General features: G+C 41.0%; 1 protein-coding gene across 1 annotated transcript; it reads right to left on the bottom strand.

Moving 5' to 3' along the window:
• Positions 1 to 423: 423 nt before the first annotated feature.
• Positions 424 to 16,436, bottom strand: LOC104536507 (protein lin-54 homolog; the record flags this gene model as incomplete). Its single annotated transcript, XM_010179135.1, has 4 exons — positions 16,412 to 16,436; positions 11,034 to 11,737; positions 2,753 to 2,873; positions 424 to 569 (listed from the first exon to the last, which is right to left on the bottom strand). Coding segments are annotated over exons 1-4 (996 nt in total), but the record flags the coding sequence as incomplete, so codon positions are not given.
• Between the last annotated feature and the right edge of the window lie 271 nt (positions 16,437 to 16,707).

Here is a 16,707-nt window from a genome sequence, read left to right as displayed (position 1 = left end):
TGAATTCCATCCAGCCCCATGGATTTTTGTGATTACTAAGTTATCTATGCACTAGCAGACAACGTTTAGTAAGTGCTAACCTGTTAACATCACCGAGGTCTCCTCATAAGCAGCCTGCTGACTATTTATGAAGGCATAAAAAAAACCTACCATTTGAGCACTTCGCTAAGAGAGAACAGATGCTCTCAGAATTGATGCACAGGGAATGGCAGGAAAAGGAAACTAATGCAGTAATCCCTCAGTTAAAACCTCAGTAACAGAGCCAACTGCAAAAAATCTTGCTTAAGCCATTACCACCAAGCATTGTGATGCGCAATGGAGACTCTGGAGCGGCTGGATAGTTAACGGCTTGTAGCAAAGACACAGAGACCACTCCATTCAGACCACTGTGCAGAAGGGCTGCAACCAGAACCAGGTCCTTACCTTATTAGGGGATTTGAGTGGTGAGATAGCTATTTTATTTGATGTCTGTTGTGTTGTCGTACTCAAAGATGATCCAATGACTCCACTCTCAGAGATTGTTATTGTCTTTGGTGGTGTTCCTGGAGCAGACTGTGAAACAACTCTACCTATAAACAGTGAAGACACCATCAGCTCCTCAGTTATCCGTGTTTACATTAACTTCTAAAGCAAAAGTTTTCCCTGCATATCGCACAATCGACCCCTACTTCTGAGAGTGTATTGCCTAATAGAAAGGACATGAGCATTCTTTAAGTTAGATTTAGCAGTAAAAAAGAACCTAATTGGCATTACTGCAAATAAAAAGACCTTTACTGAGGCTTAAAAAAAGCTAAATGTGCATTAAGCTTTCTGTGACATTCAGCTGAAAATTCTTTGAAGCCAGCACATCATCCTGAGGCGCGCATACCCCCAATCCACCTGCGCTGCACACAAACCCTCAGCCAGCTGGCAGCTTCCTAGGAACTCCCTGGGCTGCGGCCAAGATACAGAGAAATCTGGCATCTGTGGGGGGCTACTTCCTTTTAAAACCTCAGCCAGCTGAAACAAGCTGCGTTACAGTAACCAAGAAAAAGGTGCTTGATCTCGCTACACTCAGTATTTTTTTCTGCTCTGTGTTGGTGGTTGTTTTTTTTCCACTGCCTAATAGAATATATGATGTTCCCATCAAAACCAACAGCTCCAAATAATGAAATCAATCTCGGGAACGTTGCAAAACTCCCAGAGTGGAAAACAGAGGGATTTTTGTTGTTGTTGCTTTTTTTCGTACTTTTAAGTTCTTTTTCCAAAGAGGGCTTAACTACTGAGCTTTTCTCTGCTACACTTTGGCTCAGACTGATTTCTATCATAGCCTCTCTGTCACCCATTCTCTTGTACTACATGCATAAAAATAAGAAACAAACACACACCAGTGTAACTTTTCCACTCAAAATCAACCAGTGATAGGACAATTAAGTCCATTAGAACCCAAAGGAAAAGGCATCATACCCATATAAAGATGTCTTCCTCCAAGTTCTATGTGCTCTAAAATAACCTTCAGTTTTGTGCAGCCTAAGTAACAGCATACATAGTTGCCAGCAGCTGCTAAAGCCACATACAACCTGAAAAATGTCAGAATCTGTGGGAATTTTACCATCTACAGTACTCAGTGCTTCAAGTTGGTTTTTTCCTAGTGACAGCTTTCCCTTTCTCACTACATCCCCTCTGAGGCCCCTTGCTGTCAGTTTCGTAAACAGAAAACAGCTCCTTGTATTGACAAGTCTTTCAAATGTACAACTTCCACCTCAGCTCACAGAATTCCCAGGACACAGACAGTCTCACAACTCAAGGAAAGATCGTTTCAGTTATGTGCCATTCACTTGTATCTATCAAAGTTTCCAATACAGGAGACAGTTGCATTCTTTTTAAAACCAGATCAAGCCCCAGCTCTATAAAGGCTTAAATTCATTTAAACATGTAGAAAAGATTTTAGTCCTACTTGGGTTGGTCAATCTGGAAACAGTTAAAGACATCCTTCAAAGTTCTGAGGATGATTCTGGCTTCCTACATTTGTCCTTTTGAGATGATTTACATGTCTCAGATGATACTTGAATACATGCAGTGATGCATTTATCAAGGGACACATCAGTCCTACTGCCATAACAAACAAATGATTACACTGTGTGGTTTGGCATTTGGTTGAGGGTTTTTTTGGGTTGGTTGTTTGTTTTTAAGGACACAGATTTGTTTTCCAAAGAGACAAACCAGTTCTTATTTGCCTTAGTTACCTTCTTAAGTCTTTGGCGATGCTTATTTCTGAAGTAGGTGAACAACTTAACAGAAACAACACAGTTTTATTAACTTTTGTCCACTCAAACATTTTTCTTGCTATTTGCATGTATTACATTTAGGTCCAAACGTAAGTAAATTAAAGTAATACAAGAGCATGTGTCTCCTTTTCTCCTTGTGCATTTATATAAGGTACCTACAAATACTTTCTGTTACTGAACAGTGTTTTCCCTGTGAGGTATGTTTTTCTCCTCCCCAAAATCCAAAAAGCAAAAGCATCTTACAGAAAAAGCAAAATGATCAAACTCTACAATAACAAAGATAATTAAAAATGAGCAAAGTGTAAGGGTATCAACCACTGCATTTATCTCCTTCTACCTACAAAATTCTCTGCTGACATTTTTCAATTGCTTGAGGTACTTCACAGAAACTACAGTAGAATCATCAATACAGCAGAATTTCTGCAATCACGACATCTTTGGACAGCCATTAAAAAGTGGTAAAGCAAAACAAGTCAAAGTACAACCTGCAATGACCGGTGACACTTGAGTGGTCTGCCCTGTAACAGCTTTGCTATTTATTGGTTTTGCAAAGATCAGCTTGGTGATCACTGGCCCAGAAGTTGGGGTTCGTGTCTTCTTCGCAATCTGAAAGGTGGAAGAAAAAAAGATCTAAAGTAACTTGAGCATTTTGGCTCTACATTATTGTATTGTTAAGTACATCAGAAAGAGAGGGCAATACTTGCACACAAAATTAGAAGAATAATTCCTTATTTTGCGTTTACACCTCCATTTCTCTATGGAGAGTACTAGGATATCATCCGTGCCCCTTCAGAGAACCAGCCATCAAAACAGGATACCAAAAACTGTAAAGGATTTGGTTAAGATATCTCTCTGTGCAAACACACCTCATCTTCAAGATGCCAAAATTATTTATTACATGCAATTTATCTATACAGAAGTGTTATGATTAAATGCACAAGTCTTAATACTTGAAGCTCTAAACAAGTTACTTCTTTTTCAGCCAGTTAGTAAAAAAACTTGTTCCTTGATTGATTTAAATGTGACAACCACTAGACATCTAAAACATGTCTTGACCTGTTCTGACATAGCACACTTTTATCATGCAACTGGGGAAACAGATTTCTACAAGAGTTCTCAAAATGTATGTGGATCACCAGTCCCTGAAGGTTTTAGATACTCACTAGACAAGAATCAATCAGTTGGCTACATCCAGGTACAAGTGGGCCTTTTTTTCCTTGCACGATCCTGTCTCCTGAAATACAACTGGACCAGGAACATGTATGTGCAATTTGATGATACAGATAATTTGACCTTGAAATCTTTATGAGCAGGGTTTTATAGTCTTAAATTCTTAATCAATACTTTTTTAATCTTTTCCACTCTGACAGAAGTTACCAGATGGATTTATCCTAATAGTTCTATACACCGGCATGCAGCTGGTGAACAGTTCAGTTAAGAAGTTGACTTCCTTCAAAGACTATTTTAATCTGTTGACTGTAAAGGTTGCCTGTAGTTGGAGACTACTGCTAAGACCTTCCCTGAAACTCGATACCCAAAGGCCAGGCGAGCACACTGGAAGGCATTACTGAAGCTCTTCCATTTACCCACTCTGCAGGTCAGGCCCATACTCCCCCCCGCTTCACCACACACACCCAGACACATGCCATTAGCACAAGCCACCAATTCCAGCAAAATCAAAGGCACAACATTGACATCCACGTGGGGAGACACCTCTCAAAGATGCAGAACTGCCTCTATTACTCAAGTAGCTAACTAGAGAAATCTCGCAGATACGCAAAGATACAGAGATGACAGCTACTTTTAATAGCCTAAGAAAGTTGTGTTGAAATTAAGCAATTGAGTAGGCTGAATATTGTGGTTTCCTACACAAAATCCTATTTATAGAATATGCTGACTGAAAACACCTCCTTTACAGTAGAGTAACACCAAAACATTCGAAGTATTCAGCAGCACATAATAAATTCACCAGCTGTCCTGCATGGAGTGGGTGTGAGGCTGTTTCGGCTCCAAGCAGCACACTCATGGCACAGCTGGGGAGCTGGAGCTTCCTCCCTGCTATGGCACCGGAGCCCTCCAGACTCCTGTGGAAAGCAAACATCGCCTCTGTGTGCCTGAGCTGTGTCCAGCCCACAGAAGCCAGCAGCAAGCAGCTCTGGCACCAGACAGTGCCAGAAAAAAGACCTCATTTAAAGGAACCCATGTGGTGCTCCATGGTTACCCTACGAGTATTCTTCAGAAGAATCCTGCACCCAGGTCACGTTGGCTGCTTTCATAGAATCACAGAATCGTTATGGTTGGAAAAGACCTTTAAGATCATCAAGTCCAACCGTTAGAACTAACTCTACCATGCCCACTTCTAAACCATGTCCCTGAGCACCATATCTCGATGGCTTTTAAACACATCCAAGGATGGTGATTCCACCACTTCCCTGGGCAGCCTGTTCCAGTCTTTGGTAAACCCTTTCAGTGTGAAAGTTTTTCCTAACAACTAACCTAAACCTCCCCTGGTGTAACTTTACACAATTTCCTATTATCCTATTGCTTGTAACTTGTGAGAAGAGACCTCCACCCACTTCTCTACACCCTCCTTTCAGGTAGTTGTAGAGAGTGAAAAGGTCTCCCTTCAGCTTCCTTGTCCTCAGACTAAACAATGCCAAGTCCCTCAGCTGCTCCTCATAAGACTTATTCTCAAGATACCTCACCAGCTTCTCAATGTCTTTCTTATACTGCAGTGTCCAGAAATGAACACACTACTCAAGTACGGCAATCACTCCTCCAGTCCTGTGGCTATACTATTTTAGATGCAGGCCATGATGCCTTTGGCTGCCTTGGCCACACTGCAGGCTCATGTTCAGCCGATTGTCAAGCAACACCCTCAGGCCTTTTTCTGCTGGGCAACTTTCCACACACTCTTCCCTAAGCCTGTAGCATTGCATGGGGTTGCTGTTACCCGAGTGCAACAAGGCCCAGTGCCAAGTCCTGAAGCTCATAAGCCTGTCCAGGTCCCTCTGTAGAGCCTGCCTACCCTCAAGCAGATCAACACTCCCACCTAACTGTCATCTGCAGACTTACTGAGGGTGCACTTGATTCCCTTGTCCAGGTCACCGATGAAGATACTAAACAGGAGTGGTCTCAAAGCGCTGGGGAACACCACTTGTGACTGCCTGGCAACCAGATTTAACTCCATTCACCACCACTCTCTTAGCCCAGCCATCCAGCAGAGTGTACATCTGTCCAAGCCTTGAGTAAACATACTCATGAGAATGCTGTGGGGAACAGTATCAAAGGGTTTACTGAAGTGCAGGTAAGCAACATGCACAGCCTTTCCCTCATCCACTAGGCAGGTCACCTTATCATAGAAGATCAGGTTCGTTAAGCAGGACCTGCCCTTCCTGAACCCATGCTGACTGGGCCTGATCAGATGATTTGTTCCATGACCTTCCCAAAGTCACCGAGCTCAGACTGACAGCTCTGTAGTTTCCCAGACCCTCCTTCCAGCCCTTCTTGTAGACAGGCGTCACATTTGCCAATCTCCAGTCCACTGGGACCTCCCCAGTTAGCCAGGACTGCTGATAATTTATGAAGAGTGGCTTGGGGAATCACATCTGCCAACTCCTTCAGCACTCTCAGGTGTAACCCATCTGGCCCCATAGACTTGTAGATGTTTAGGTGGTGCAGCAGGTCACTAACCATTTCTTCTTGGATTATGGTGGTCTCATTCTGTTCCCCATCCCTGCCTTCCAGCTCAAGGGGCCACATACCCAGCAAACAAGTCCTGCTATTAAAGGCTGAGGCAAAGAAGGCATTAAGTACCTCAGCCTTTTCCTCATCCTTAGTCACTGTGTTTCCACCTGCATCCAATAAAGGAGGAAGATTCTCCCTAGTCTTCCTTTTGCTGTTAATGTATTTATAGAAGCTTTTTTTATAGTCTTCTATGGCAGTAGCCAGATTGTGTTCTAGTTTTGGCCCTTCTCATTTTGTCCCTGCACAGCTTCACTGTGTCTTTGTAGTTCTTCTGAGTGACCTGTGACCTTTTCCAAAGGCCATAAACTCTCCTTTTGTTCCTCAGTTCCAGCCAAAGCTCTGTTCAGCCAGCCTGGTCTTCTATCTCACCAGCCCATCTTTCGGGACGTGGGGATGGCCTGCTCTTGTGTCTTTAAGATTTTGTTCTTGAAGAGTGTCCAGCCTTCCTGGACTCCTTTGCCCTTCAGGACAGCCTCCCAAGGGACTCTGCCAACCAAGTCCCTAAACATGCTGAAGTCTGCGCTATGGAAGTCCAAGATGGAAGTTCTGCTAATCCCTCTCTTGACTTCTCCAAGAATTGATAAGTCTATCATTTCATGATCACTGTGCTCAAGGTGGCCTCCAACTATTACATCTCCTACAAGTCCTTCTCTGTTCACAAACACCAGGTCCAGCAGGGCACCTTCCCTTGTTGGCTCCTTCACCAGCTGTGTCAGGAAGTTATCTTCCACACACTCCAAGAACCTCCAGGACTGTTCCCTTTCTGCTGTGTTGCATTTCCAGCAGATATCTGGGAAGTTGAATTCCCCCATAAGAACAAGAGGTGATAATCACGAAATCTCTCCCAACTGGTTATACGGTATTTCATCAGCCTCACCTTCCTGCTTGGGTGGTCCGATTGGTTACAAACTCCCACGGAGATGTCTGCCTTGTTGGCCTTCCCCTTGATTCTTACTCATAGACACTCAACCTTATAGGTGGTATGCAATAGTTAAGGCTTAAAATGAAACAGAGAATTAAGAAACTCCTCTTTTTGGAGAGATACTAACTAAAACCTTGAAATATAAGTTCTTTGAAGAAGGAAGTTTCAGTCACAGCATAGTTCACAAATTTAACTCAAGGCCATCTTAACATTTCAAGGATTCAGTTCTCTTAGCACATACACAGCTGAGAGATGAGCAGGCACTTTATCAGTATTTTTTTGGTACATTTACACATTTTTAATTTCTGATAAATTCCCTACATTTCATTTGATGGTTTTGAGATTTCAGTTCTGCTGAAATTAATTTTACCCAGACATAAGGCATTATTGTAACTCAACTGCTATTGCTTTTACTCTCTGAAGCGAGGGCAAAGTCAGGCTCATGATCAACATGCAGCAGGAACAGCAAGCTCTGAACAACAGCGGTTGTTTCCTAGTAATGGTCATTACATTACTTACATGAATACCTGTCAAATACCAGCTACCTGTTAACATGAAGTATTTCAGAAAAAAGTAAAAATCTCAAAACAACAGCTGGCCAACACTAGTGCCCCCACCTCCCTTAGACTCAACTTGCAGTATCTTCCCTCAGATAAATCCTCCCCCTGCTTTTTGGATAAACTGTTTGTCTACAAAGAAGGTCTTAACAGTCTAACAAACAACTGAATTCCCTCAAGGCTTAGAAAACATGACAAAACACCAACATGGTTGGTGATAGGTAAAGAACAGCCCTTGGCCCCAAGTACACACAGTGTACTCCTGCATTTACTTGCTGCCAATCAAGCCTTCCTGAGGTTTTTGCCACTGGAGCTGATAACCCCAGTTGCTTGTGGGAGCCTTCTAGACCTTAGTGGGAAACTCACTATCCATTTCACCAGAGACTGGAGAAGCCAGAGGAAATGACCAAGCTGACAGAGTGCCCCATTGATGCTTCAGGAAGAGCAAGCTCTCTGGAGCCCTCTGCCATTGCCTGTACTAATCACAAGGAGCTTAACATCATTCTGCTGCCTATGGAAGCTAAGCAACTTACTTTGAATTAGACTGCAAAAATATTTTGTGGAGCAACGAGCACATCCATAAGGAAATTCTATTTAGAGGCACACACCAACCTTCTTCCCCCTAAAGAAACAGAGATCTATCTGCAAGCATCTTTATTGAAAGGGTGAATTTGTGTCTTCCTAAGCACTCTACATTAAACAAGATGAACTAGCAAGTTTCTACAGCCAGACTTAGTTTTCAGCTGTCGTGTTCTACTCATATCCTGCATTTATGCATACCTTGCATTTACTGCTGGACTGAATACCCAAAGGAGTGAACATCTTATAAATCCACTCCCGAGATGACCTCATGGGAGCCTGTCCACGTAGCCACACCCTATGTAATTTATATTTGGCATAATATGGAAAATCATGGATTCTAGAAATAGAGGAGAACAGTGGTCTCCAGAGACGATGAAGAAACTGAGATAGGAGCGGGAGTGTGCTCTGAGGTTAGGGAGTGCATGTGGTCACTTCTCCATGATAAGACAAAACCACGATGATGGCTTAGCAGTTGCCTTGCCATGGTAGCAATGATGCTATGGACATGTAGATTTAACTGCTGAAACACACAGTCAGGTATCACATCAAGACAAATTCAAGTTAGACCAGCTTAGTGACAGCAATGGCGATAGGTCTGGACATCTTGTTGAGAGTCATCTGCAAGGCTAAACCTCCACTTAATGCACTTAAAGTAGAACACCAGCAGGCACATAATTGTATTTAAGCCTGTACACAGGCAGGAGCCACAGGCTGAAAGTAGATGCATTTGCCCAGTAGTTTTATCTACACATCCAGGACAGTAATTTCAACTAAATCAGGACAATGGCTATAGCAGAAGAAACAGTAATAAAACTCTTGGTATAGATGAAGCCCAAGGTCGTGCCACATTTTATGCCTCACAGCCTCATACTGCTAAAACTGTAGTCAGAGAGAGAGCCTGGTTCTGAGGAACATTTTGTTCAACTCGATCAATTATGCCTTTCCCCAAGTGCTGAGATTTCAAACGTCACAATTACATTACAGCGATACTGAGTTTCTCTAGTGATCTGGAAAGCCTCTACAAGTGACAATATAAGGAGAACTGAAGAGAGCTCTTTGTCAAATCTTGGCTAACCATTTACCAATTCACTTTTTAGCACCAAATCAAATTGCTGCGCTTGCACCTGAGATGTCCGATTGCCAAAGCCACAAGAGGTAAGTTACACAAGGCCTTTGGGAAGCAGGGAAGCATTCACAGCTTCCTTTTCCACTCATTGAAAGGTTAAGAGGCTCATTCAGGATGATGGGGTGACTTAATTTTCTAAGCCAGGGACTCAAGGTGTGGGTTATGTCCTCTGTCATTCACGATAGGGTAGACCATTAATCTTCTGCCTAGCCTCATATCTCTCTCCGATATTTTAGTAATTTCCCACACGGAAACGCACTGTCTGGGAAGTACTAATGTAATAATCTTCCCTACAATATCAGGTACTTAAAACCAACTAAATGTTGTCGTCTTTGTTTTCATTTCTACTTCCTCCTCTCCTTATATGAAAAAGGGAATGCCAGGTGTTTAACAATTCAATGTGTTTTGCAAAGGTATGCAAAGGTTTAATAACAACCACAACAAAATGAATTTACTCAAACTGCAATTAAGTAGCTTTACAAATGGATGCAAGCCCATTTACAACAGGCTGTTCTAAGGGATATGTATAATTCCTACTAACAAACAGCAGAGGTCAATCGCCAAGTCACTCTATTTCAGTCACTGATGGCACAGGTCATCTCATGAGAGCAAAAGCACACCAGAGCCGAGTCATATTCTCCTTAGCTTCTCAGGGAGTAATTGAAGCCAAGTAACAGGAACTGATCCACTCTTAAATGTTCCTATGCTGAGTTCAAGCGGACACTTTTTTGAAAGCTTTAATGACAACAATCATTAATGACCAAGGAACAAAAATAAGTGTCACATGAGAAAATGGACATGCTTCAAACTGTCATTATGAAACATGTTTTCCACAGGTATGAGGTAGGAACAAAAGAGGAGAAAGCAGAAATCAGTGCAGGAGTCACCTGCTGCTTTAAAACAAACTGTCTTGGGAGTTGCTCACATTTGCTTGCCATTAAATACTAATCAGGAAACTTACCATTCAGCTCATAATATCCTGAAAAGTTCATAATTTTTCATGTGCAGAAAATTAGTTATTAGTATACTTTCTAATTTTATTTAGACTGTAAAACAAATATTTTTCCACCCTAACCTGCATTGAGTTCTACTTTCTCTTCACTTTCATAAGGTCTTATTCCTGCTTCACTGCCAACTAGAATGAAGTCATACACATTTAGTTCACCTTTAGTTTAGATCAGAAGAAAAGTAGACCATTTGGGTCATAAACAGTCTTTTCAACACATTTTCAGATCTCTGGTTTCAAATAACAACATCCATGCCATAGTTCAGGAACAGGGTCTAGAAGTGTCCAGCTCATGATAGCATCTAGTTCACTGATACCTATTAACAAGCTTAACTAGATTTGAGGCAAACAAGATACACCTTTCTCTTCTTTTTCAAATGCTGTAGGGGTTTTTTTCCAGAGAGTTTAATAACAACAGACTAAACATAAGAGCCAAAAGGGACTCTTTTGTAAAGGAATAAAGCAGTATACACTTTGAATAAAGAAACAGGCATGGAGAGTTCAAGGCAGTCTTCCTGAAAGCATGTAGAATTTATTTTTATAAAATAAAAATAATGGGAAAATGCTCTTCAATTTACTGAATTTTAATAGCTCACTTTCTCTGGGGCAAACCTTAGGCTTCTAGACAGTAGCTATAGGTAAAGGACATAAAATGGTAAATGCATCCACAGACAAAAGCATGGGCTAAGAGCAGCATTGTATGTTTCAATACAAGAAATAAATGCAAAGGCTGAAAGCAACCATGTGTCAGTCAGTGAAGAAAATGGACAACAGTTGCAGCAACAAAATTCTTTTTAAGAGGTTTCATCGTCATAACTCACTTTACCTGTACTGTTTTTAATTGCTGGGTCGGTAAGACAGAAGGCTGGGCTGCAGTGTTTACCAGCTGACTTCCTTGTGTCAAAGCTGAGACACCAACAACAGGTTTCACTTCCGACCGACCTCCAATAACAACTTTGATCTGCTGGCCTTGTACCTTGGAGTCTCCACCTTGGGCTTGGGATGTGGTCTTCTGCGCCTGTGGCAGCTGGCTGTGGGGTAATGCTAAAACAATGGGTTGGCCAGACTTGCCCAAAGTTGTTACAATTAGCTTTTGCCCATCCGGTTTAATACTCTGATTGCCTATTTTAAGATCGGCAGTCTTGTTCAGAATAATTTGATTGGCTGATATAGTGACAGGGGTCTGAGCACCAAGTTTATGGAGGGCACTTGGAAAGGTAGGCTTTACTTCATTTGCATCAGTTTTGGGGATTGTGGTGTTCACTGTCACGTCGCCTGAGTGATTGCTGGGTGCGGTAACTGATTCTGTAGTGACCGTGGCTGTAGGTGTAGTTGAGGAGCTTATATTCACTATTTCTTCCAGTTCTGTTTCCATGGGAATAGAATCTCCCATTGGTGATGACACGATAACCGCCTCGATGCTGTCCTCTTCCACCAAGGTTATACCGGTGTCCATTATTTCCTCAGGGAGCAAGCTGTTGACTTCTGCTGAAACCACCTCCATTTTGGCAGTGATGAGCGGAGCAGGTACTGCAATAATATTTTAAAAAGTTATAGGGAGGGATATCAGGAAAAAAATATTGCAATCAAAACATTAAGCTGAATTTACTCTTGGTAAGAACATATATCAAACCTCTTCAAGACCATCCACCAAAGTAAAAATCAAGGCACTGCCTTGCTGTGGATTACCAATCCACTCTTGACAACACGGTACGCTTGAAGAAGTGTTTCCCCCAAGACATGGGCACCTTGTTAACAGACATTTACACTTACTGAAATATAAAGCAAGAGTTAAAAAGCTTTAAAAATCCAACAGATGATAGTAGCTTTTGTTAATATGAACTAGTAGGATCTCTTGCCTCAAGAGACTTGTTATCCATAGAAGATGTATTGGGAGTTCATTTTACCAAGTCTTCACTTTGGAAATCTCAGAAAAAATGAGCAGCTCTCCAGTGATGGGCTTTAACGACCCCAAAAGCTCACTAAGCAGCCTACCCAGGACTGAGCCAAAGCTCAGCCCTTCCAAGATGAACAGATAATTTTTCTATGCTGGCAGTAAAAAGAGCAGCTCAGTGCTTTTTCTCAATACTCACAAGAAAATATAATACCCAATTTCATGACCAATCTGAAACATGTTATAAACACAAAACAAAGAACACTTCATCTGAAAGAAAAGAGGTATTTTTTTTTAAAGCTGACTAGTAAGAGTGATCAATTTATATATAAAAACTACAGTGAAGTTCAAAGCCAGAATCACTTTCCACTTGAGAAAACTTAAAGACACTGCTGGAAATGGCCACATCTACCATTCCTGATAAAACTGCAGCGGCTGAAACCAGATCAGCTTAATAAGGCATTCTCTCCATTTGCTGATCCCATCAGCAAGGTTAGGCATTGCTCTGGCGAGCACACTGGACAACTACGTGTACACACTCTCAAGTACTCATGGCAAGCTCAAGAGGACAGGGTCCTCACAAACTCAGTTTCCTACTAGCTAGAAAAAACTTCTGAGTTATAGTACTATGCACCATACATAATAAATAAACCGTGCCACTAAAAACACTGACCAAATGCCGAGGTGACACTGATTCTTCCAGTCATTGTGGTTCCATCCTGCACAGCAGCTAACCACGGAACAGCTGCATTTGCTCACGAGGTAGAAGGACAGGGAAAAAAAAAAACCCACTACAAACTACCTAGTTTCCATGCTGAGCCCAGGAGGCTGTGCTGGAGCAGTCACGGCCTTCCTGATTGTGAAGGGTGCCATTCTGAATACAAGCCACACCAAACTACCACGATACTGCAGAAGCCCAAGCTGTGAAAGAACTTGTTCAGATGATCGATGGTCAAACTTGCACACAGTTCACTTACTGGCAGACATTTAAAGATACAAAGTTATGTGATGTCACTGCCAGAAATACCTCCTTTGGAAAGCATTTCTGCCAAAGTAACACCAGTAACATTGCTTGCAGCGATGCCAGCCCTGGTAGCTAGTGCTAGACAAACCAGCTTACTCCTAAGGACACACTAGTAATAGTATTGCACTGTTGTCTTAAAGTCAAATTGGTTGACTGCATACAAGATTATACAAAAATAGGAATAGGAAAAGCAGCCTGTCTCAGCATACATTAAGGCCACTAACCCTCATCCTGGGCTGTGTTGCTTTATTGTTCCCTCCTCAATCTAAATGGCCTTGCACCTTAGATCTTACAACTTCAACCTATTTTGGACCAAAAAAACCCCATCCCATCATCCTGTTCTATACTGACAAGCACAAAGGTCTTGGATCCAGATGTTAGACTCTTGGGTTAACTGCTGTCCAAATAATGACTGTCTCTGTGTTTGAAAGAGAGTGAATCATCTTAAATCAGACAGTGGACAATATCTCCAGATTCAGTAACAACAAATAATTTTAGAATTACTTGGTTTTGGTTTGAATTTCTACGTGTTCTTCCCTAACAAAAAGGTCATTCTTAGGATCTTTTAACAGTATGACCATAAAGTATTTACATATGTTTCAGTAGTTATACAGTTCAACTGTTATTTATATTTTTCATTCTTACCATTCGGTTATGTTACAATTAGTAAACTGTTATTAAATTCCCATACCTAGGTTAAAAGGTATTTATATTAAAATGCACAGAGCCAGGATTTTAAAGATTCTGACTTCAAACAAACCACTTGCAAGTCAGAATGCAGAAGGAAAAGAAATACATTACATCAAGTCTGGAATCAGAAACCGACAAAGAGAAAATAAACATTATGCATGGTTACTGGATTAACAGCTTTTGGCCAACACATGTGAAGATTTTAGTTATTAGGTGCTATCATTTTACAGTTGGCTTCCATTAACGTATTCAGGCTAGCAACATCAACAACCGCATGAAAAGAACTACAACACAACCCATTTGTTTTATTTCTTCATTGCTTGTTGAATATAACTGAGATAGATACATGAAATGCAACAATGAAAATCTCATCCCAGCTGTACAAGAGGCTGCTGTCGTCAAAGGCAACTTCAACATCCCAGCAGATTTCACTTCTAAGAATTTAGCCAGGATTGCTCAACAGTTCAACTGTTTACTTTTTTCTAATACCAAACACGCACTGTTGCTACACTTCCAGCTCCTCTACTAAAGTGATTTCCAACAGTAGAAGCATGCCAACTTCTCTTAAGATTCTAACTGCTTTGCTACCCTATCTTGAAGATCTCAAATTATTTTAACTATTTAAAAAGACTTGAAAGTTTCCTTTGGTTCAGTAATGATGCTTTGAGTCACCTGACAATGCAAGAGCTGTACCTACACCCCTAAAAAGCTGCATCAGAATTTTATTAGTTCAAGACCTGAAGAAAAAACAATCAATCTAAACCAAAGAAATGGATTAGACCGAGATATCCACAAAATATCAGACCGAGAACTCCACAAAAATTCTAGGACCACATTACTAAATAGACCATTTTAGCCTACAAAATAATAACCATATAACTAAATTAAAAGCTCAAGAATAAATTAACGTAATTAAGATTTGTATAGACAAAGACTCTGTCCCAGTGTAGCTAAGGACACCCAACCAGCCAAATGCATAAAAAATTAGGGACTAAAGCATATAATGAGCAAGGTCTTGGAGCAATGAGTTTGAAAAATTATTTTCCTTCTACCAAAAATGCTGAATGCTATCAGGAGAACAAGGATGAAAGCTCAGCTTGAGTGAGCCACCTCTGACAATCTCATCCCTAGCTCAGAGCTCTATACCTGCTATTCACAAAGAAAAATTTATTTAAACTTGTTTTTACTTAGCATAATATAAAAGTACTTCTGAATCCTATACATGTTTCTGAGAAATCTTAGAAGTGGGTTTGTTGGGGCTTTTTTCATCTTTAGGTAATTAATCTATTTGTGTTTCTGCATTTATTTGCTTTCAGTTACACTAGAAGTAAAATCAAACTGAGGAGAAGAAAAAACTGATCAGCTCATTTCCATCAATGTAAGTTCATAAAGGGTAAAGGAGATCTATAAGGAAAAGGATGAAAAATGCTGTCATTATTGCAAAAATACAGAACGGTGTCTGACAGGTGCCTACGAACTTTGATCTATATTTTCCTTTTCTGTCACTGGTATGTCAGTGCACAACCTTTAAGAAACCAACACTGTTAAAGTGTTGAGATCAATTATATCAGGACCTTTGTTGATCAAACATGCAAAGCTGCCACACTAAACAAGAAAATCAAAAGAATCAACAGAATTAAACACACTGATCTGTAAACAAGTAAATAAATTGTGAGATATAACAATGCCTGTATTTTAGGGTAGCTAACTGCATCTTATTACATCCCCAGACACATCCCCATTTCACTAAGATAAGAATGGCCAACCTTCCAGTCCACAACCACGAGCAGTTCAAGTGCACCACTTACATGAGGATATGTTACAAAATCATCAGTGAGGGCTATGTACTGCAACAAAAATTTGACCAGATATTCAGAAATAAGGCTGCTGAGAGCAGCTTTACAGGATGTCCCGAGTTGGTGCTGCATGTTGGCAAGCTCATCACAATGAAGGAGCAGACCAAGGGACTACTGTGGCCATTTGTGGCCCTAGTAGCACTCCCCTCCCCATTCCCTTTTCAGTACACAGCACAAGCCTGGTGGCACTCAGCCACAGGACGACTCTGGTATAATTTGGCAGGTCTACGAAGATTGGCCAGACCTGTCTTAAGTCATTGGCAATGTTAATTTTAAACTAATTTCTGAAGTGTCACTTTAACCAGAAAAGAGAGAGATCAGATCAGTAACAGCTGTTGTATGAGCACCTAGCTTAAAGCACAAAAAAACTCCACCCTGAAATCAAAAGCTTCATAAATGCATCAAGTTCAACATAGTCCCTAGAATAGCAAGGATTCTTTTGGGATCAGTAAAACTAAGCAAATGCTAACTGAAATCAAGTATCTTTGACAGCTGGTAGATCTTTAAAGCTGGGATAGATGCACACACTTAACTATGGCATTAAGATTCAGCAATGGCAAACACTTTCAAGTCCCTGAGCTAAGAAGTGCAAAAAACCCTTAAAAAGAAGTATGAACAGGAATGATGAACCACCACAAAAACACCTCTACTCTCAGGAGGGCCCCACTGAGGTGACTGTCCAGGAAACAAATGACATGGACATGCCTAGCATACATGAAACTAGTTACCACATCACTAGCCACAAGCAGATGGAAACACAATCATATATTCTTACTAGAATTTTCTTCCTGAGGCTTGCAGCACAGGATATAGTTTTGTAGCTCCCCAAAAAAGGGAACATTAGAATTCTTGCAGTAAGAGACTAACAAACATCTCCACACATCCACAGCACTACAAAAGGCCAAGTCTTTTCCAAAGATCAATACAGTTAGGAAGACATTACTAGCTTTTAAGAGAATCAAGGCAGATGCCTATTAATTTGTGAAGTGGAAGGAAGAACACCAGTAACTGTAGCAACTCCCAAGGGATTAACTAA

Source organism: Mesitornis unicolor, unplaced genomic scaffold, assembly GCF_000695765.1.
Source record: "Mesitornis unicolor isolate BGI_N332 unplaced genomic scaffold, ASM69576v1 scaffold19592, whole genome shotgun sequence".
In the NCBI taxonomy this organism is placed as follows: Eukaryota; Metazoa; Chordata; class Aves; order Mesitornithiformes; family Mesitornithidae; genus Mesitornis; species Mesitornis unicolor.
Note: the sequence above shows the minus strand (reverse complement) of the source record. Positions and strands in the feature narration are given on the sequence as shown.